This window comes from Phaethon lepturus, unplaced genomic scaffold (assembly GCF_000687285.1).
Source record: "Phaethon lepturus isolate BGI_N335 unplaced genomic scaffold, ASM68728v1 scaffold8003, whole genome shotgun sequence".
NCBI classification, from domain to species: Eukaryota; Metazoa; Chordata; class Aves; order Phaethontiformes; family Phaethontidae; genus Phaethon; species Phaethon lepturus.
In genome coordinates this window covers 3,932-26,382 of record NW_010528318.1, presented here as the reverse complement: position 1 = coordinate 26,382, position 22,451 = coordinate 3,932, and the positions used below count along the sequence as shown (strand labels likewise).

The window sequence follows — 22,451 nt, the reverse complement described above, 5'->3', positions numbered from 1 at the left end:
TCACAAACTGGCTCCCACTGCTGTCTGAAAGCAGTGTGCAAGGAACCAAGGAATCTGCTGCGGGCATTCATCTCTGTCCTGCTATTTAATTGTTTAGTCATGGTGTTCGGTGGTCTGACCTTCCCTTTCCCAACAGTACTGACTTGCCTTTCGAGATCATTGTGTTTTCTACCATTAAAGTCTAATTCTCTTCCATTTCCAGGAGAACCAAAATGACACTCTGTACCTACTTTTTATTTTAAAGTCTAGGCACCATATCTGAAGCAAAGCAAAAAAAAAAGCAGATCACTGAGTTAAAATTTAAATATTGATTCACTTCCTGAATTTTAACTAGAGGTTTGAGGACAGGCACATGCCTATATAAAGGACTTTGGCACGAAGAAACCTAAGTGTTAGCCTGAGGAGCTGTTTCTAGGAGGGTGAATCACACTGGAGGCACTCGCTTAGGTAAGTCTAAACTCTACACTGGCTGAACTACCACTTTATTAAAGGCAGTAATAGGAACGAAGTTAAATCTTGGAGAGAAACAAGTCCATGCATGCATGAATGAAGACCAATACGGAAACAAAAATGCTAAGCTTAGGCATACTGTTGCAGGACTTGAAAAGCCAAACTCATGGACTTTGCATATGACATCTTTGCCTGACGCCCTGCTGCTGTGTGAGCAGTCAGCGAGAGGAGTATCTGCTGATGAAGACGGAAGAGAAAACCAACAAGTAACCAGTGCTGGCCTATAGGAGAACTGTCAGGACTCTGCAGAAAACAATCATCTTCTCCACAGATCGGGTGAGATAAAGTAAGGTTTGTCTTGTTGCTTTGGTCTTTGTGGTGTGGGTTTTGTTGTGTTTTTTTTTTTTAGTGTGTCAATTATCAGCAGTGTTTCATGGAAATCAGGGAGGGGTAAGAAACTGAAAATTCATAATTTGTTTGCCAGTTCATCACAAGTGTTTTGGCAAGCTATCGCTTCAGCTTTTAATAAGCTGAAAGAATGTGGGAGTCTTTTTTTTTTTTTTTTCCAAAATTGCCAGTACCTAACTGCTAAAACACTGCTCCATTTTATGCCTTGGCCCCTTCATTGTTGAGTGGGGTAAGTCTCTTGGACAAAAGACACCAGAAAACATATGTATGGCCTATGAATTAATTTTGCTACAGGCTGGCACCTGTCAGCTCTGGCTGAGCCTAATCAAACCCACTGGTACCTTGGTGAGAAACTACCAGCTAGGAACTTTGTGACTGTGAGTAGACCAGGGCTTTCCCCCTGTTTCAGCACAGAGTGACTGGCTCCACAGGGGCTGTGTGCCAGCTGAAATAACCATCCACATCACCTGGGAGAGCAGCTAGCTCCAGGAGGCAATGAAGAGCTGATTGGGACAAAGGAGCAGGATGCAAATGACTAAACTTGGGAACACTTCATGGGCTGTATTGCCTCAGAGATTGGTCAGCACAAACTGAAAGGAAAAGGAGGCTCATCGGTCAAGGCTGGGACTACAGCTGATGGAGAAATTATTTTCCTCTTTCATGGTCTCCTCCTCTCACACAGCTTCAGAAATTCTCCTATTCCATCTGAGAGGAAAAAAAACAACCAAACATAGCCTTTCAGAGCTGTGAAACCCAAGTGCTTTTTTCAGTGGAACAAACTGGTTCAAACAATATGATTGCCGAAAGACTAGATAGTGAAGCAGGGCCCCGGGTTTTGAGCAGAAAGATTAGCTTCCTGATGCTGTATCTCAGGCTTTATCTGTTCCTCGTCCAAATAGCAAGGTAAATTCATTTTTACAATATAATTTTTTTTCAAATAGAGAAAATTGCAGTCTTTTAGAGGGGATGAGAAGTGATAGTAACAGTTCTGCTTGGCATAAAATATTAGCGAGGGTGGACTCAAGCTATGACTACTACTACTACAGCATCTCTTCCTGCTTCCTTGCAGGCAAGAGGAAATGAAAAAGAATAGGAGAAATAAGCACAGCTCCGTCTGTGGTTTGGCTTTTTTTTTATTGTTGTTTGTGAACTGAAAAAGACTGCAGAAATCACATGAACTCCATACTTTCTGAGCCATGGAAAGCTTAAAGTAACAGATGTCTCTGAGCAGAGAGGCAGCCATTTATTTTTATCAAGGAGGTTAGGTTTAATTGAAAAAAAAAATTTTAAAACCACTAAAGGAAAAAGACATGAAGGCTGCAGTGACCTGGAATACAACGTTTCGGGATCTAAGACTCTTAAGATTTTGTAAGGGTGGTGGTGGCACCAGGGTCCACTCAGTCCAGCCTGGTCAAGCCACTCCTTCCAGATAGAGTGGACAAAGGCTCAGTGGTAGGAAAATGATGAGGGTGAGACAGTGGTGACAATGAAGTGTGTTTGCTTTGGTAATTTTTCCTCCTAGCACAACAATTTCCTCTGAGAGGCATGAGTGTGGGTTTGAGGTATGGGGTGGTTTGGTTGTGGGTTTTGGGTATTTTGGTGGGGTTTTAGTGTTTTTTTTAAGCCAAAATGTACAACAGACAATTCATCAGCTGTCTTACTCATTCCATCCAGATAGGCCTAGTTTTCCTACTCACTACTTTTGGTCCATTAGCCTCCCATACTATTGCCTTGCATTTATTGCATGTTAATAGCATACTCGGCCCTCATTGGGGCTCATTGGGTAAGTAAGTTTTGTTGACTTCTGTATATGCTGTCTTGGAAGAGGCTAAATAGTCACAGCATCTAAATGAGAGATGCAGCATGGAAGAGCTGAAGTCTAGCATTGTGTGTACTTGCCCAGGACAGTATAGTAAGGAATTGCACAAGGAGCTTCCTCTTTCCAGACGGAACAGCCTTAGTCCTGGGTTATTTGGGGCTTTTTGGGGATGAGTAAGGCAGCAGAGCAACTGGTTTTACACTAGTAAGGATTTCAGCTAAAGCAAACCTGTTCTTCACCTGTTCTTCCTGTGAAGTCACTTCAATGAGCTGGTATTTGTCCAATAAAATACTTAGAATATCCTGGTCCACACCTAGCTTAGCAGTACAAAGCCAATTTTTTTCAGAAACACACAGGTACATTAGACACTTGTATTTACATGGGTATGAACATACTCTTATATTACTGGCATCTTCTATTTCTGCATGTTGATTTTTTTTTTTCCCTTCATAGGTACAGCTGCGTATTCCTATTTTTCCTGTTTAAAAAAAGGCCATTATTACTTTATCTCATGAAAAAATTTAGAGCATTAAAAAAGGATTAACACAACACGTACTGGTCTCTGAGCATGCTTTCCTATCTATTACAATCAACTTGGATGAAAGACAAAGTCATAATTAACTTGACAGTAACTGTAGTCTGTTTGGATATGTCTAATACCACTAAGCTTCCGCAGAAGAATTTGAAGGTCTTGAACATTACACACTCTAGAGGGCATGGAGTCAGAGATCAAGAGTTCCCTTCCTGCAGACACTGTTAAAAATAAACAAGATCCAGAATGTCTTCTGTGGCTGACATAAATTAGCAGATTCACATGAAGTAAACACTTAATACTCCTACTGACAGAGCAACCCCTTTTGTTTCTGATCTGAGTATCTCACAACAAAAAACAACTATGGGTTTGAAGCCATGACAAACACAACAAGCAAGCAGGATCTGGCCAGCAAGGTGAGAGGGTGCAGTATTTTTCAGAGCTGTGTCTTAAATTACAGGATGATCATGAGAACACTTAGTTTATTACCAATTACACTAGCTCTGTCTTCTACTAATGAATAAAACTATTACTGCCCTCTATAAATAACAGAAGTTTTATCTTGAAATATGTTCTTTGCCTTCTTGAGACTATACGATACATGGTGTCCCCCCATTAAAAACCAGACAACTCTGAAACCCCTAAGACAAGAGAAACTACCACAGCAGTCCTTGTATCAGTTAATCCTTTTGTATAGCCCTCCATATGAATAAAGATGCAACATACAGTGCACAGTTTAATAAGTTTATTTTTTAAAATCCTGTCAGAAATAGAGCTGTTCATTAATTACAAAATATATTAAACAATCTATCAATACTTCCAAGGGACCAGGAGTACTTTTGTTCTGTTAAATGCAAACCAATACCAACCCTTAACACTGACCCCATAATAATCTTTTGCAACCATCATCAATATATTTGATGTGAAAGTGTCTCTAAATAAGAACAGGAAGGCCATCCTGATTTTAAGTCATTAACAAATTTAATCCCTTGATAGCAAACATGACCAGGCATATCATGAGACCACTTGAAAAACAAAACAAGTCTATACATCTCACATTATCTGAGCTCCCACATATACATTACATACTGATATTTTTAGTAAAATAATTTTCCCTGCCCTGCAGGGGAAGACAGTCAGAGGCAAAAAGAAAACACGTTTGCAATATATTATAATTGGAAAATTTGTGCTATAGCAGCTTTGCAAATAATACACATACAAAGAGCTTAAAACACGTTCAAGACAACAGCAATGTGGAAGATAAAAGAAGCTAAGCCACCTTCTAAACCCACCCTGAGATCTAGTAATGTTGCAAATCATTAAGAGTTACAGAACTAAAGCAGCCCATTCCTGAAGAAATTATACAGGGAACTGGTTAAATTCCCATATTTCTTCATATTTGTTTTAGAGAGAACTCTCAACACTGCATACCCTTCTACTTCCATTTAAGTAGTTCTAGCAATTACACCTCAATCCACCATAGTAAAACAATTTCTCAAAAGATCAGATTTGGAGGAAGGGGAAAAGAAAAGATGCCGTTTCATTGAAAATACATTTTCACACAGAAACTGAATCTCTTCATGCTAACCTTAGAAAACATTGAATAAAAAATAGTGATGAAGACTACACATTGAGATGGTAACAATGGAGACTCCTAAGTTCTTCCATTAACTGAAGATGATGTTTTTCTTTATTGATACTCTTGTAAGCGAAAGCTCTGGCACTGCAGCTAAAATGAAGAGTAGCTTGAAAGGTGGAGGAAGGAAGAGGAAAATGGAATAAGTAGATGAATAAACCATTTCATTAACATTTACAATTTTTTATGACAGAACGATTTAACTGATACTTAGCAAATTAGCTCTGAAAGTCTTTCATGTAAAACTCTGGCATTACAGTAATTTGGCATCAGAGTTCTACTTGGAAATATTAAAATACAAAACCCGTAGAATAGCAGCAATGAATAAAGCATTCATATTATTCTGGCCAATATAGTATTATACATGCAGTAGCTTTCTATTCCCTATTGGTTTGTGCTGTTGTACAATATTAGCCTGAATCATTTCGACTCCTGAACCTGCCAGCAAATTGAGTTTCCTCCCAAGGCAGAAGTATACCAGATCTAGCAGATAAGGCTCAAAAGCAAAAATTCAGTTCATAATGCAAAGCTTCAAAAGGAAAGAATGTATTAATGCACTTAGTGGGTCCTGGATATAAACTATTAGAACACAGACTAAGGACATTTTTGTTAATATCACTACGGCTGAGAAAGGAACTTTGACACAAAGAAGCTCTCAAATTACAAGTGGGAGAAAAGTCTTTACCTCCACCCCCCCAAGAAACCGGGGGGGAGAATGGTAGTCTTTGAGCATCTTGGAAAAACATGGATCACTTGCATAGCTTGAAAAATGACTGAAGAACTAGTGTACGGTGCCTTCTGTATATAGTGGGTCTGGGCACTGTCACGTACATTAAAAGCTCTTGGTTAAGAATGGTTTCACTACTAGGAGTGCTCTAACTGAAGACACTCCAAAACAATTCAGCTTACAGGATGAGGCTGTTCATTATAAAAGTAGTTATGAGGTTTAAAAAGACAGTTTTAAACATGAATCTTTTCCTATTTTGCATAATATATGCTCACCTGTCCTCTAAACACACAGAATACACTAAATAAGTCAGTGACTGACTGCATTTACCATTAGCCAGGAAGTTCAAGTTTCAGTAGTGACAACACTCCATTGAACACAATCCCTCTTTAAATAATAGGCTCTATATGCAACAGAAATTTTACTCATCTGGATATAATGAACAAAATGGTAGGTTGGGTCCTGGAACTTTTAATCTCATGCAGGTAGGCAGAGTATGCTCCCAAATCAATATACTACAGTAGTCTTTCGTTAGCCTTGTATATATTAAGCATATGCACTTTCCCCACGGACGATCCCCAGGGGATTGATCTGATGAGGCCACATAGCTGGAATACTCTTCAGTATCTTGTAAGTTGCAGTGTCGCAAGACTTTAGGCTATTTCATTAGTTTGGAGAAATAATATACATATGCTTGTGTATGGCCTTAGTTCTTTCTTTGGTATCAGACTGTGTACTAAAGTTATGGGGTGAACAAAACTTTTTTCTTCGCTTCTTTTAAAGGAAAGATTCAGAACTTTATCAGCAGCTTGATAAGTTAAATTTTTTAGCACCAGTGAACTTGAACTACTCAGCTCTGACTGGTCAAAACTAACATTTATACGGCATACAAACAATCAGTACAGAAAACAATAATACATGCAACATCAGGAAGCTCATGGATTCTTGACATAGTGAATCTAGTGTTTGGTAAATAAGCCACTATGGAAGCCAGATTCTTTTTCCTAAAAGCAAACAGGATTGAAATTCTTCCTCACACTGTCTAATTAAAAGACAAATTCCCCTACAAAGTGTTGAAGGTGGCCCAGCTCCTGTTGTCTAATGGGACAGGAAATACCCACGACAGCTGGATGTTGATATGGCCAGCTGTCCACTGAGAGTTCATAGGAGACTATATAAGTCATATGTCACCCAAAACACCAAGAGATCACCCAAACAGATGCAGGTCACAAGTCCAGCTTTGGTACAAATTCAGATTTCAACAACAGTAAAACAAATTCTGCATCACCCTATCTAGTTAGTACATACCTTTGCTCATGTATCCACTCACAACCTGAAAAATGTCCAGCACTAGGAAGAGATCCCACCAACACAAAGGCATCTCATTCATATGCTACACTTTCATCTCTCTGGTGATGGTGATTGACATTCTGGTTCCAGAGCACACTTACAAAAAGATTTATCAAAATAGAGAACTGGGGGCACTTTCAGACCACACTACAAATATATTTTTTCAGTGAACTCAGCTCAGAGTCATTCAGTATTCTCCACAACACCACCACGTGTTTTTCAGAAATACTAGTATCAACTCTGCATCAACACGCAACTTCCTGAAGGTAACCCTGTAGGAGGGAAGGGTCAAAGCATACCTCAACTCTAGGTGATGTGAGCAAAGTCTTATCCTGACTTCAGATTTCAAGAGAAGCATAGCTAATTCAAAGTTCTAAGTAAGTCAACATAGAAACTGTCTCCACTTTCTCAAGCTCTATGAAAAACAAACAAAAAAACGCTCATCTTTATTAATTTAACTACTTCCCTGCTACAGTATCTATTCCAAGGCACTGAGGCAAAAAGATCTATGGTCTTTTCTGAGGAGACTTAAGTTTTACCAAACTGAGATGTACAGGTACTTCAACAGGATTTTGCTGTAAGCATTTCAGTTTTGATTAACAATACTTCATTTAGTTAGCTTGCTACAGAAGTAGCTTATTACTCTAACAGAGAACAATACCAAATACTTGAACACATGACCTCATACAGAAAAAAAAAGTATACCAGCAACAACAAAGTTCTATTCAGGTGAAGATCAACTATGTTGGTAACTATGATATTTTACAAATACAGTCTATACAGATGATGAAGCACGCTTGTAATCTGTGGTGGAAGAACTTAACTAGTGGCTCCATTCCTCTGGTTAAGACTTATTGGCTACATAGCTCCATCAGTACTGCGAGCTTGAAATCCTTCTCTGCGGAGACTGTTTAAATCTAGACGTGTTAGAACTTCACAGCGCACCAGAAGGGTATCATCCTTTATGAAAGTTCTTTGTTTCAAGGTTTGCAGGTGCATGAAAGTCACATAACCAAAACCTTTTGGATTGCGGTGAATTGTTGGTCTCTGGAAGGCTAGTAGCTCTGGCTTGGCCTCCATTACTTCTTCATGATTCTGCCTTTCAGGGCCTTCTGATTGATCCAAAATAGAAAGTCGTATAGTGCCTTGGAAAGGCCAAGGCAGATGGCTGTCATATTCTCCTTGCATAGTGTGGACAAATAGAGAGATAAAATTAGCACAACGCTGAGCATTTGGTAATTGGATATGCAGGCGCAAACACAGCTTGTACCCAGGCTTTCCAGTATAGAAGCCAGGACTATGCATCACAACAGGTCTCTCTTCTTCCTGGGCTTTCTGAAGTCCACTGAAGTTCTCAATCTTCCAGATATAAATACCATTACATTGCTGTGCCTCCATTTCAGTAATCTTTCCCTCCAAATTTCGGATAGTACGTTTGAGTTCTGCCATATGAGTGTTCTGAGTCTCCATTTTAGCAATGAGTTCTCTGATTTGGTGATCTTGTCTTACCAGACGACCTTCCAACTGCTGAATAGTTTCTTTGAAGTTTTCAACCTCTGAATTACAATCATATGTGGCATGTGACACGTGCGAGAAGAGGGCAGGCTCAAAGGGTAGGCCATTGATGAAAGGTACAGGATTTGCAGCAGTAACACTGATATTTTGAAAACTCTGAGCCATCATTCTCATGTGAACCTGAGTGAACTCCTGCATATGTCGTGCCAATTCATTCCTTTGCATCTAGAATTTAAGAGATGTGGCATTAGGAGTATATCAAATGTTATCTGCAATCACATCTTAAATGTGTCTCTGAAGAAAATCAAACATCTAATTGCTTCTGTTATGTGAGAAAAATGGAATGTGAATCAAGGACAGGTGATGTGGCAAAATAGCACTTTACCAATGGAGGGCTCCAAATTTAAGATCACTGTTATGACAAATGAAAAAAGGAGTTCAAATGCCAGTGGGCAAATATTGTTCAACTCAAAATAGTGACATGGTGAAAAGGAGTTAGTGATAAACATACATTTTGTATTTTTTTTCTGTGTTTTAAATTAGCATTGTATTCCCTTCACTAATTTGCTAAAATGCTGCACAGTATCAAGTACAAAGGTGTACGAAAACTGAAGTGGAAATGAAGAAGGGGAAAAGATCCATTTTTACAAAGAGGTATGAAACAACTAGAAATAAAAGTACCCAGAATAAATAATTTTAAAATTTAATAAATTTAAAGCACTGTAAGGTTTTCTTGACTGAACTCTAAGAGCCATAACTGTATTTTGTTACAACTTTGGAAGAAATGCTAGAAGCTACTTTATTGACATGAAAGCTGAGAAAACACTTACGGATTAATACAAGCAAGTTTATCAAGCAAATCACTCACAGAATTTTTTAAATCTGAAAAGAACTTTTGAAAGGCACTGTATCAATATGTAGTGTTTTATAATTAAGATACCTCGAAATAAAAAACCTACAAATCACTGAGGATTTGGGCTCGAGAATGAGACAAGAATAGGAACACACATTTTAAGAAAAACAGAAACAAAATGCAGAAACTATGCAATTCATGATTCTGATAAAAGGCTTACCTTTTCAGGACACCCAAAGGCACTATAAAAACATGGCACTGGGGCAGTAGGACAATCATTGTCATAATGGTTAGGCATCTGAAACAAATCAGATTTGAAATTAATTTTGCCATCAAGAGTATTCTTTTAAAACATCCTAAAAGAATAGGGCTGGATGGACTCTGAATAGGTACCTGAAGTCAGATCAGTTTATTGCTATATAATTTCTCAAAAGAAAAATGGAAGTTTTGAACAAAAACGTTAGTTGATGATGAAAATTCGCCATCTTCCTTGTATGTACTTCAACAATTCATTGCCTTTGTTCTTACTTTAGGCAACAGAAAGCTTTCTGTTTTTCTTGCTAGAACAAATACTATTTCTTTCTAGCTTATCCTCAAGCTAGATCACAGTCTATTCCCTTCTGAAGCACTACTTGCATTAACTTGTGTATCTCATTACCTTCTTCCTCAAAAAGCTCAAATTACTTCAAATTTTCTTATAGTCCATGTTTTCCAGACCCAATTGTCTCACTGCTCTGGATCCTCCCTATCCATCCCTACCTCAAAGGCTGGACAGCTTCAGCAGAGGCCTTACAAGCCCTAAACAGGGCAAAGAATTCTGGGTTTCACAGGCAAAACACCTGTTTATATAATCCAGTACATTTGAGTTGTTAAAATATCATGATGAAGTAGAACACAAGCTTAATATAGGTCAGCCATTAATTCTAAACCATTACTTAGTTTAGCATTCTCTGTTCCCCATTTTTGCAATTCATTATTATATCTAAAGATAGATTTTTGCCTTTGTTATTACTGAACTCAGTCCTGTTTTTCAGAGTATTTCTCCAATTTGACAGTATCATTCTTTATTTTAACCCAGGTCATTAACATAGTTTCCATCCCATTCAAACAGGGATAGGCTGCAAATTTTTATCATTTTCCTGTCAATAAAGTTATTATTGAATAGAAGAAATAATAATAGCTATTACAATAGTAATGGACAAACGGAATTCCAGCCAGCATCTACCATTTGATAGTGAATTATTTATATCGTCTTTCAAACAGTGGCTTTCTAATTACAAATAGTTTCCCTCTCTGCCCAAATCAAAGCCTTGTCTTCTAATGTCAGCCATAACCACTGGCAGCTGCTCATTCTTCAACCTCCATTCAAGATCAAAAACATGCAGCACGGCCCCTGACAAGAAGCAGTAGAGCTAAACAATGTGATTTGCAGTTCAAAAGTCCTACAGAGGTTTACCAGACTGCACTTGCAAGCTGGAGCAGCATTTAAGAGAGTATTACACCTGCACTGGATGCAACATTTTCAGAGAGAGACAGGGAGAGATTTAGTAACTAGTAAACAAACTATTTCTTCAAGTTTAATTTCATATTAAAGAAGCAATGTAAATACAAAACATCTGACCCAGATTAAACACAGAGAAAGGCAGTCTCTTACCTGCTCTCTGATGAGCACTGTGTTGCAGTATTCACAAAATACATTGGCAAGTGGACAGGTTTGGTCATGAAGCTTAGTTATCAGAGAAAAAGAGATGAAAGAGAGAATAAAGTTACACCATTTAAAAGAATGCTAAGCATCTCTGATGAGATGTAAAATTTTTATTTACATTTCAAATTTTGCATTTAGCTGTATGCAACTGTGAAACAAAGACAAACCCCTTACCCTGAAGAGTAGGTAATTACTGTAATAATTAATTTCTGTAATTACTGTTTTTTCCTGGACTCAGAGATTCACAAGAGATTCATAAAGTTGCAGATATTTTATTTCCTAAAGGTCCTATGCTCCAAAGAGTCTGAATTTATCCGAAAGTTTCTGAAATTCATGTTCAGTTGTAGTGGAACTATATTGAAGTTGTTTTTGTATTTTTGGATCAGATGAAGTATTTTTGTTTGCCAATTCACAGTTTGATATCATAAAATTAATAGCCCTTGAGATATAACACAACCACATACAAAGAAATGCAAGCTCAAAAAGGAAAGGAGTATCCTCGGTATCACCCAAGTAAAAACTGGAGAGCCAGGAGAAGAAATCAGAAGTGATCTTGGTCTTGTGTTATCAGATATCCCCAAAAGATGCATCTCCTGACACGTCCTTTCTGACAGATATAAAAACTGTAGATGTGGGATATTGCTTTGTGTCTTACTTTGGTAGTAGATGCCAGCCTCTCTGATGGCAAGGCCAAAAATGAATGGTTCGTAAGAAGTCTTTTCACACCACAGGGTTTCCAAAAAGTTCATAATTAAGCACAATTCTCTCCATGGCTTTCACCTGTTCTAGACTAATTGCTGATTTCATAGCTTCTCACCTGTGCAGCACAAAGAGCTCTTCTAGACCAAACCCTTTTTTTTTCCCCTTAAACTGCTCTTGTATTTACAAGCAAACACATGTGAATCAAGGTTTTAAAACTGAGACTCCTGCTAAGTACCTCTTTATCTTCATAGGCCATAGATGTGGCACAGTTTGGACAACAGACGTGACGCCTTGGACACTCCTGTGTCATATGCTCTTTCAGATGGTTCTTCTGGAAGGCTCCTTGGCACTGTGGGCATTCCACAGTGGAAAAATCACACTGCAACTGGTGGTCCTGAACAAGGACAAAAGAAGGATTTGATACTACAAACAGGTACTATTGTCTCATCTGTTTTCAGGATAAAGAACAGTACAAGAGGAACAAATTGCAATCTTTCCTTCACGCAAGCAAATCCTTATACACTTATGCTGACTTTACCAATGGCCTCTCATTGTCCCATTACTAAGATCAGGACTTTATGTATTCAGAGCTTTAAGAATGCTCTCGGGTAAAAATTCAGCTTTATGTTCATTCTTTTTATTTTCCAAAACAATTATTTCAACTTATATATCTAGTTGCTTTGAGGGAATATTAAACTACTTTAGGGAACCTTTGTGAAGTACAGATATAGCTGATCAAAAGACGAATGATCCTAAAGAGAAAACTGCATTAGTACAATTTTCATGTACTACAAGTTCACTTGATAATCACCTAATTACAATTAAACACTCATCAAAAATCAAATACCTGTAGCTCTAGTCTTAAATGTACAATGCACTGAATCAGCATAAACAGGTATCATGTATGACCATCTATGTTAATTCATTTTGAATTTTTACTTGTCCATGAAAACAAGGTTCCATATTTTCAAAACTAATTCTCACCTCTAAATGCCTTAGCTCCATCTTCATACTGCAGCCCTTGTTGGGACACTTAACCATTAATGAAAGGATTTCCCGTTTAGCAAAGTTGTCAGGAAAAAGTTGGTTTTCAAGCAGAATTTCATTGTCTACTGGACATTTGTGACCTGCATCTCTACAACGCAGAAAAGAAAGGAAAAAGAGATTCCAAGTTTCCTTTGCCCTTCATTTAAAATATTTTTACACTATCAAGTTATTAGTGGCCAAATTAGAAGACATTAAGAAAGTCTTTGAAAACAATGGCATTTACGTGACAATTACAAGAAAGTATGCAAGGTACATCAGAGAAATTGACAATACATAAGTTTCACTTGATGTGGCATGACTGGGATCGCAGCATTTTTATAACTCAATAGATTTTATTTGGACAAATACCATGATAGATACTCTGGAAATAAACTTGAGGAGGATGTAAAGAAACTAAGAACTTAGGGCCCTGTTTCTGTAAGTACTTCACATAGCTCAAACATCAAAGAATATTTCACAGACTACTTCAAAACAATCCTTTAAAGATTCTTGGACCCTCTCCCCTTTCTTCCTCACTTTATAAACAGCCAATGTAATTATAGCTGAAAGAAAAAGCAAAACATCTTTTTTTGGTTTTTTTTTTCAGATTCTCTTAATCTATTTGGCGTTACTCTTCATATAGCTCATTTCCCTGGTTTTTTTGTACAACCATTTGATCAGTTGGTCATCCTTCAGTTTGTTTATTTATACAGCAAGGAAGGGTGAAAAAATTCTGGACACAAAATACTAATAACGAAAATGGCACTGAATCTGGAACTGGGTGTAGTATCTGAAGACATTTTAACAGCAAACGGACTGGACAGTCAGTGCTAACTGGTGAAATTTTGGAGTCTGGTAGTGGCATACAAGTGCATGCAACTTGCATAAGACAGCTAACAGCCTGTTCCACTTCATGAGGTTCTGTCTACCTACATTTAAAGACAAGAATCATTAGAAATTGCGCAAAACAGGGATCACCCCCAACAAATTTTCCTTTAAAAAATATCCAGTATCTGCTCATTTCTGAAAGCAGTAGGTCAACATATCTATTCACAGTTAAGTAATACAGTTAGAGGCATGAGGGATCAAAGCCTCTGAGCTGAAGTGCTAATGGAAACAGCAGTAAAACGGAAAAATACATGGGGCGGAAAAATGTCAGAGAGCACTTGTGATGCAAAGATCAGACAGATCATTGTCACTGCTTGCAAGCGTGAGGGGAAGTAGCACCTAGTGGGCTGTGGAGACCAGCAGGGAATTTGTGTTCTTTGTTGGAAAAGGAAATAATTGCTCAGCAACTCCTTCATCAGCAATGCTGCTAGAGGAAGCAGGAGTAAAGTTGAGACTTCAGAAAGAGACAATGAACTTCCTTTCCTAGGTTTTGCTTGCAAGAGCTAGCTTGCCACAAGTCTGATAGTCATACTCCTAAACAAATGGAAAAAAGAAAATACCTAGTGTGCCGTTTTGTTTCATAGCTCCCTGAGCTACAATCAGCATGCTGATCTTTGTCACAACCCAGAAATGCTCCCTCACTTCGCAGGCAACCTACAGGAAATCAGTTTTCATAGGTATAACTTGGTTACAAATACCCTGCTTAGTGCAGTATCATGACAATTCAGTAGGCCTGCTAATAAGGCAGCAGCCTTATTTCTACACAGAAAAACTAATCACATATAGTAACAGCCAACAACAGATTAACTGTAAATGATTACCAGATGCCCAGTTGAAATAACTAGCAGCCAAAGGGTAAAATAAGAATGAATGGCAATTTTCCAATGATTATACTAAGGAAAGAGCAGTAACTTATTGTAGTATATTAAACAGAATTCAGACACCATTTACAAGTATTGGAATTGTGTTTAAAAGGCTGCTTCGGTCCATCTACATTTCCCATCACAGAACTGAGTTTATGCACCTCAGTTCTACTTTACGTTACAGTGGAGGTTCTTCTATGCTGGAATTATTTATCACATTGGGCTGTGCCACTGACAACAGCACCTGTGAAACAATAATTATCTTCTACAAAGTACAAGGAATATTCCTAGAATTTCCCTTGAAATTAAAATACAGGTATGAAAACTAAAGGCAGGATAATTTTGTTTGAAGAAAAAGCCTGCTCCATGATTTTAGCAACTGAACAGTTTAGCCTAGAAGGTAAAACAGTTGGCATACACTTTAACTGCAGACTTGCTGGCTGTTTGATGAACTGCTAGCACTCAAAGCTTCCCTTGCTACCCCTTGTCAGCTCATAATTCTGCTTTTCCAATAAACAGAGGTTCTGATATTTGGTAAGCTCTACTACAAGCCCTAAGTCATCTTTGATCCAAGATACAGGAGAAGAAAGACTATAGTGAAATTTAATTAGCTACTGCATTTGAACTTAGTTCTTCCAAAATTTCTAATCAAGTACTTTGTAGACAGTAACTAGTGTACTAGTAAACTATTATTCATAGTAACTTAGGTAGCTTCTTCACTACCATGACTCATAGCACTTCAATGCACTTCAGACAGCTTTAAAGATGCCAAGATTTTCCGGGAGGCAAACATTTACTCTGATCAAATCCATCTAGTCTAACCATGTCCCTCACATTGTAAGATCTAAGACCCAGTCTTTAAAGCTTTTAAAAAAATCTTTCTAGTTGCAGCCACAACTTCTTCAACATGGACAACTACAATTGTTTGTTCCAAGTCACAAGAAGCAATTACTCAAAACCTGCTTGCCCATCCTTCATCATTTAAAATCTTTAATCTCTGTGTTCACTTGAGTTAGATAGTGGGGAAATGAGGAACAAACAGAAGCAATTTTTTCCTGACCAAATAATGGCTGTGATAATCACTTACTTAAAAAAACAGTACTTATAGAATGTAAAAATCACTTTCTGTTTTCATGGACAATCTTCTGTAGAACTAAAATGACACCAATCAATATTGTAGTGTAGACATTACATAAGCCAAATCAATAGCTTGATCCATGGATCCCAATTAAGCATGCACTTCAGCCCTTCAAAGGATTCAGAAGAGTCTGGAACTTCAAGCTGTCTGCTCTGCTTTTACAAGCATTCACTCAAACTGCACTCCAAAGTCAGATTTCAGTGAGGAATGAGGGAAAACATTTACAATCAATGAAACATCTCGCATATCACAGTGATTATCTATAGTCTCGAAGATGAAAAATGCTTTCCACCCGTGCTTAGTATTCACTGAAACAGTCAACACTGTTTCAACATGTTATTTATAGAAATGAAGTAAAATAGGAAAAGAGTATAGAAGAAGCAAAAGCTTCTGGTCATTGAAACTGTTTGCAGACCTAAAACTCTGAGCAGAGCAAATGCTCTGTTACTTTAAAAAGGAAGAGAAAACATTTCCCATGCCTGGGATTTAAGAAGGCGGCTTCTCTACCTGCTATGAGATGTTACATTCTGAGCATGGGTTCACTGCAGTTCCTCACTCAGTCCTGTGGTAAATTCTGACCAATGACCATAACTGTGCAGGTCATCAGGAGAAGTATTAGAAAATAAGATCACCTTAGCTGTTAAGGATCTGAAAGACTGGAAATGAGACACACATTTTTCTTGATTTTAAGTTTAGTCATTTCCCCTCTGGTTTTCAACCTAGAAATTCTGTTGTCTTTGAAATGACTGGTGAGTAGACATTTCTAAAGCTCAGTATATATTCAAGTACTGACTACCTTCAGGATTTATAGCTGTCTTACTCCCATGAGAAGGTTTAAAGACTCTTCTTTCTTCCAGAAGTACCCAAGTTAAAGAAGCGTATACAAATTGCTACTGCCAACAAATATAACAAGCTCAGAGAGCAAGCAAGGAATTTCAAAATTTAATGGCCTTTATTAGTACAAACGTCTAATTCAATGCTTACAAGCATGCATGAAATTATGTACATTAACCTCTTGAAAGAATTTAGTTTGGAATGTGCAAAGCAAAGGCCAGCAAGTGAAGCCAACTGCTTGTGCCTAGGGAACCGGATTACAGTCAAAGCTGATGGGTTTGGTTTTTTTTTGTCTTCTTCCATGCACCCAGCTGACGTGAATACCATTGAGTGATGCAGTTGGGTAAGGCCTGGCATACTTCTCTTGCAGAAGTAGGAACATAGTGAACAAGGCAAGGGACTAAGGGAGCAGGGTGATCTCATGGTATGGTTAGCGGAGAACTGCCTCTCATCTTCCTCTGCAGAATCCACAGGCAAGTCACTTTTCATGTGGGAACACTGGTGATATTCTGCATTATCTGGATAATGCATTTGTATCCTTTTCTCAGAAATAAGGATGAAACTAATATTAACAAGAACTGTGCTGCAAACACACAATAAATTTCTTCACTTTCTATAGAGGAAAATAGCTTGGTCTTTTGCTATCGTAAGGAAGACAAAAAATTAAGTTTGTCTTCTCAAACTCAGGTCCAGCATTTCCCTCCTTGATCTAAAAGGGATGTCACTGTATTTCTTCATAGCATCAGACACAGCAGCGACAGAAGCTACAGAGAAGTCCACAAAAACCACAAAATACTGTGTTTGGAGAACATGGTTGCTGGCATACTCATTTAGTGAACTACAAACGATGGACCATAGAGAAAAAGAAATACAATAGAACTGTGGATAAATGGTATGGAAAATGAATCAAGAAAGCACTGTCCATTTTGCATGTCCATTTTGCATGCTAAAAATAAATGCCTGGAAAAACAATGTTGTATGGTAACACCAATGAGAGTTTGATGATCTTTACACAAAGGTTTGCAAACTAAGGTTGGAAATTAACCAATTCTATATGTGGGTCACACAAATACTTAGATTCCTACCAAAGTACTGACACTTCAGCTAAGTGAGCAATTGATAAGAAAAAATCTGGCTTATGCTGGGGAATAAAAACCCTACAGCATAATATCTAGCCTTCTTCCAATGTCTTCCAATACTCACTGACACGTGTGGGAGACTGATGACTGTATCCCAGGTTTGAGGGAAGTATACTCTACCAGTGTGCTTTCTGCCCTTCCTTGCTCTTTCACTCCTTTTTATGAGCCCAGCCTGCTCTTGCCTTCACATCTCATTCCCACTCCATATGCCACCTAGTTTCCTCTCTCAACACTTTGTTCCAGACTATCCCCTCATTACAGTCTCTCTTCCAGCTCAACAAGGAAGCAGGTGATTTCAAGTGAAGAACTGAAAGCATTAATTGCCATATCTGCACCAAGAAACCACGTTGTCTGTAGTTGCCTGTAGTCATCAAGAGAAACAATCATAGGGAAGAGACAGGTTTTGTAATCCTGGGCTGAAAATGGAATTTATTTGGAGGATTTGGCTGCTTCTTAAAAGATATTAATGTTTATTCAATCAAATTTTTAGATTCATAACCTGGGTAAATTTGCATAAATGACAAAATAGCTAAAGCTCACGCAACCTCCAAACTCATGACATTTTGGCCATATGTGGTGTTTATTAGAAAGCATCATTCCCAGAGTTCTATCAGGACTCACTGGTAATGCACCTTAAGCAGTTCTATTCAGTTTATGTTGCCCTTAAACTGCTCTGCTTTGGTAAGCTAATTTCTTTTTAAAAGCAACTTCCATAAATTTTCCTTTACCTTATTGATTTGACAATGCAGCCTTTGCAGAAACGGTGTCCACAAGGTGTCTGCACTGCTTCCCGAAGAGCCATCAAACAGATTGGACATTCATATTTACTTTCCAAGGGCGGATCAAACTCCACATCATATCCTTGTGTTTCCTCTGTGAAAGAACTTGGAGGGTTTCCAGTCCCACTGCTGACGCTTACGCTGTCTTCTTTCACTCCAACACTGCAGGCACTGGCCATGGCTGCACAGCAGCCACTTTCCACGTCTCGGGCTCCACAACTGTTATCACTATATAGCAAGCTCATAGTAATGAATCAAGTGCTACACTTGATGCTCTGCAAGATGACAAAAAGTTGTGTTAATTTAAAATATTCTAACACCCTCCTTTCCAGTCAAGAACAAATTTTATTTCTGACCAGAAACACTGGAACAGTGGTGTGGATTTGGTTCTACTCAAAATCACTGGCTTTGTTTTGTCCTTGTTTCTGTTACCTTTTTTACTTACCTTGTGACATACAGCAAAGAGCACTGCCTCCTGTCAGCCTAGTTCAAAAACACACACCCTTCTGTAATCTCTTGCATAAGACTACCTAATTTCTGTAAAAAAAGGAATATTCTTTCTCCTTGCTATGTTTACTGAAATGCCTCTTTATCCCTTCAGTATTATTTACTTCTAAAGCATTAAAATATAATATGCATGAAAAATGCTGCACAAAACCAAGTTTTATTGGATGACAATAACTCAATTCCATATTTTCCTTGCAGTGAGTAAGTGTTATTTAACATTTTCTGTATACAGTGAATCACAGGACTGGTTTGAAATCAGTTTAGGTGCATGTCCACAAATAAAATGCAAGACTGAGTACCCAAACCAAGCAGATGCTGTGCTGAAAATGAAATTCAAATATACAGCACTGCTGATAACATTTTAAAACTGCCAATAGGACCTTAAATTGAGTAAAAAGCTACTATTTCCACAGTTCAAAAGCAATCTACAAACTACTAGTACTCAAACAGAGTTCTTGCTCTCCTTTCCCTCTTCCAGTGTAGCTGGCCAGGAGGACAAGGGATATGACTGTAAGAACAGAAGACGAAAGTCACATTTCCCTGAAGAATAGTGAATGGCATAGTAAAGCCTGTTTTTAAAATAATGCTTATGAAGCAGGCTGAACTGATAAGTATGAAATAAAAAAAATGCTGGTATCCCCAAACAGATTGTCAATGAGGGAACTTTAAAGAAAGGTCTGAACAACAAATATAAATTCTGTAAGTCCAAGAAATTTTCCTCTGCCTCAATTTTTTAATGGTTACAACCATTTTCTTAGAATCCTATTGTGGTTAGTTTTCTATAAACGACATTTCTTTGAAGCGCAGAGGTTATCACCAAGTGCAAGGCAGAATGAGTAAGCTGAGCATTACAGAGCCAGACATGCAAACAAGCCCACTAAGCCCAGATTTGATCTTCTTTTGCACAGCAGTATAGGCAAAGGTCTCTTGAAATGTTCACCTACTGCATTCACAGTAATACCATTATATCATTTAAAGCATATTAGGCATGGAAATCTAAGGATTATTCAAGAGCTGAACTGTAAGGATTGTGATCTGCAGACTCTGGGGGCAGCAAGAGATGCAGAATGAATAGGGTTACCTAGACCACAAACTCACAAAACAACTTTTTCCTGCCTTTATCATAATTTGAACATCACAAGTCTTTTTAACAAAATGATCATGGATAGGAGGAGGACATACAGGTAGTTGTATTTGGGTACTTATTGTATAACCCTGAAGATTACATCAACAGAAATACTAATCACACAAAGCCTCGACTAATATTTTCTGGTAATACATTTTGAACACATGCAACATTACAGAAATGCACATTAGGCCAACTACATGATAAACAATTAGCAATCCTGCCCATGCTAACAGCGCATGAGCTTTTTTTTTCCAGTTACCCAGACCAAATTAAAAAAAAAAAAAGCAGAGGTACCAAACAAGATCAAATAGGCAAAGTTATCATATTTAGGTCAGTTACAGTTAAAATCAAACCAGAACTTTTATTCTCTTGGGTAAATATGTGACTTTCCATTTTGTTGAGGTACACAGAGGTATGAGAAGTATCTGGAGAGTAGCGTTCCTGACATTACCAAAAAAACATTAAGGTACAGAGTCTGAAAGCACAGTTTGATAGTCTGGAGTTGTTGACCAGTTCAATACAATGTTCACTTTCTGCAGAAATAACTCTATAGCAGAGCTGCCTGGAACTGCATCCAAGGAGTGATGTTTACTTCTATTCCTCTTCTCTGCCCCCATGTGTTATCCTATACACTATCTACCACAAGACACTTTAATCACAACAGCAATACAAACTAAACAGCAAGTAAATTCTCAGCAGTTGCTTCAGACATAGTCCAACAATGATCAATTTAATCCCATGGAACTGAGCAGGTCCTCCGATGACTTAAGAATGGGAGCAGAAGAATCAATGCTTAGAAAGATGCTCTGTGACAGAAAGATTTTTTTAGACTGCCATTGGTAGGTCTCTTTTCTCTGGAGAAAAATAACAACTGTTTCCCCTGTTAAACTAACATAACTTTTATTTAACAGCTGAAGAGGATGTTTAATCCACAGGCCGTATTTCACAAAAAATCACAGGAACTAAGTTGGGCCAGTGGAGTAGGAATGTCGGTATGCAGGATATATCAGAATCCACAGGCCAGCCTAGGACTGAAAAATTCACATTATTCTAAGCCACAAGAGTATATTTAGTGAGACTAAGAAAGGGAAGAGGAACATGTATCCCTTTAGCAATGTCACAAAGAAATTCAGGAAGTCACAAAGAGGAAAATGTAATAGCCTTACCCACATTCAGCTATCATTTTAATTGCAAAGAAGTGCACAACTCCTCCCTTGGGCTGTTACTTGGAAAAAAACATACTACTAGAAATATTTTTTTAATAAGGAAGAAAACATGATCTGACTCGTATCTTGATAGTTGAACACTTTATAGATTTAAGTGTTGTGCAAGTGGTGTTCTCTTTGCCCGTTTAAATTGTTTCTACAGACATAGCAGGTATGTACATTCAGTTTACAGGAACAAAAATCCTATACCAGAGTAATTTTAATGAATGAGTCACTGCAACCAGTCAACATCCCAGTCTCACACAAAAATACCCTTATTCAGTGATACACTCCACTCCCACATGGAGCTTTTTGTCTGCATATGACCAAGGAGTTCATAAAAAAAGAAGTGCAAGTATCATCGGCTCTTTTTTTAAATAGGGAAATTCAAGCACAGCGAGGTGACTTAAACAAGGTGACTAAGAGCCAGATTTTTAATTTTGTTCATGTTTTATATAAGATAGGATTCCTCCTACTACTCTGCTCCATTTCATCTTATGTGTGTGGAAAATCCTCCTTCCTCCACACGTATTTATAAGTGTGGGGCAAGGCACAATTTTCCAAATCAAAATCCACACTGCTGTTACTCAGACCATTAACTGAGGCCTGATTATTCCACCATAGCTTAAAACACTTCCTTCACAAGTTTTAAGTACTGTAGTAGGAATTAGTTCAGTCTCTTGTGGCACTTATTTTACCCTCCAAGAGTAGGAACATAGATTCAATCTTCTTGAACAGAGCAGTGCTAGAGCAAAACGAATTATAGAAGAGTTTACTTCGAATGTCTTTTCCCCTGATGAAGGTAGAGCAGACAATTTTTGAGCCTACTGTAGCAGTTTTGCATGTTTCTCCCCTGGGGAATTTAAAAAATTTGCAGGCTAGATTTTAAAACCCAATCCCAAAATTCACATCAAATTGCTACCCTTCCTTTGCTACCCAGATTACCGGTGAAGTAAAACCTAACAAACATTCCCCAAAAAACACATCAGTTTTTCTTCGTATTGATAATAGTTGTTATTCTTACTCTGTGATGACCAAATTGAGTCAAATACAAGTACAACAAAAAATTAATTTATAAAACCTTGTCTACACCACAGCTTTTAGAATTTATCTTTTTTTTTTTTTTTTTTTAACATTGACAGTTTAACACATTAAACACTTTGGGAGCCGTTCTATGACCTTTTCTTTTTGGACAACATCCAGCCTTCAGATCAAGGAACAACTGAAATTAAACTGGGTCATTACA

General features: G+C 37.9%; 1 protein-coding gene across 2 annotated transcripts; it reads right to left on the bottom strand.

Moving 5' to 3' along the window:
* Positions 1–7,649: 7,649 nt before the first annotated feature.
* Positions 7,650–18,609, bottom strand: TRAF6 (TNF receptor-associated factor 6, E3 ubiquitin protein ligase). Of its 2 annotated transcripts, XM_010283640.1 has the most exons (7): positions 18,314–18,609; positions 12,682–12,832; positions 11,933–12,091; positions 10,945–11,016; positions 9,511–9,588; positions 8,542–8,662; positions 7,650–8,478 (listed from the first exon to the last, which is right to left on the bottom strand). In XM_010283640.1, the coding sequence occupies exons 1-7, from the start codon at positions 18,607–18,609 to the stop codon at positions 7,781–7,783; spliced, it is 1,575 nt and encodes a 524-aa protein (XP_010281942.1). In that variant the 3' UTR covers positions 7,650–7,780. The 2 variants fall into 2 exon arrangements, with proteins under 2 accessions (XP_010281942.1, XP_010281941.1); XM_010283639.1 differs by having other exon boundaries at positions 7,650–8,662.
* Between the last annotated feature and the right edge of the window lie 3,842 nt (positions 18,610–22,451).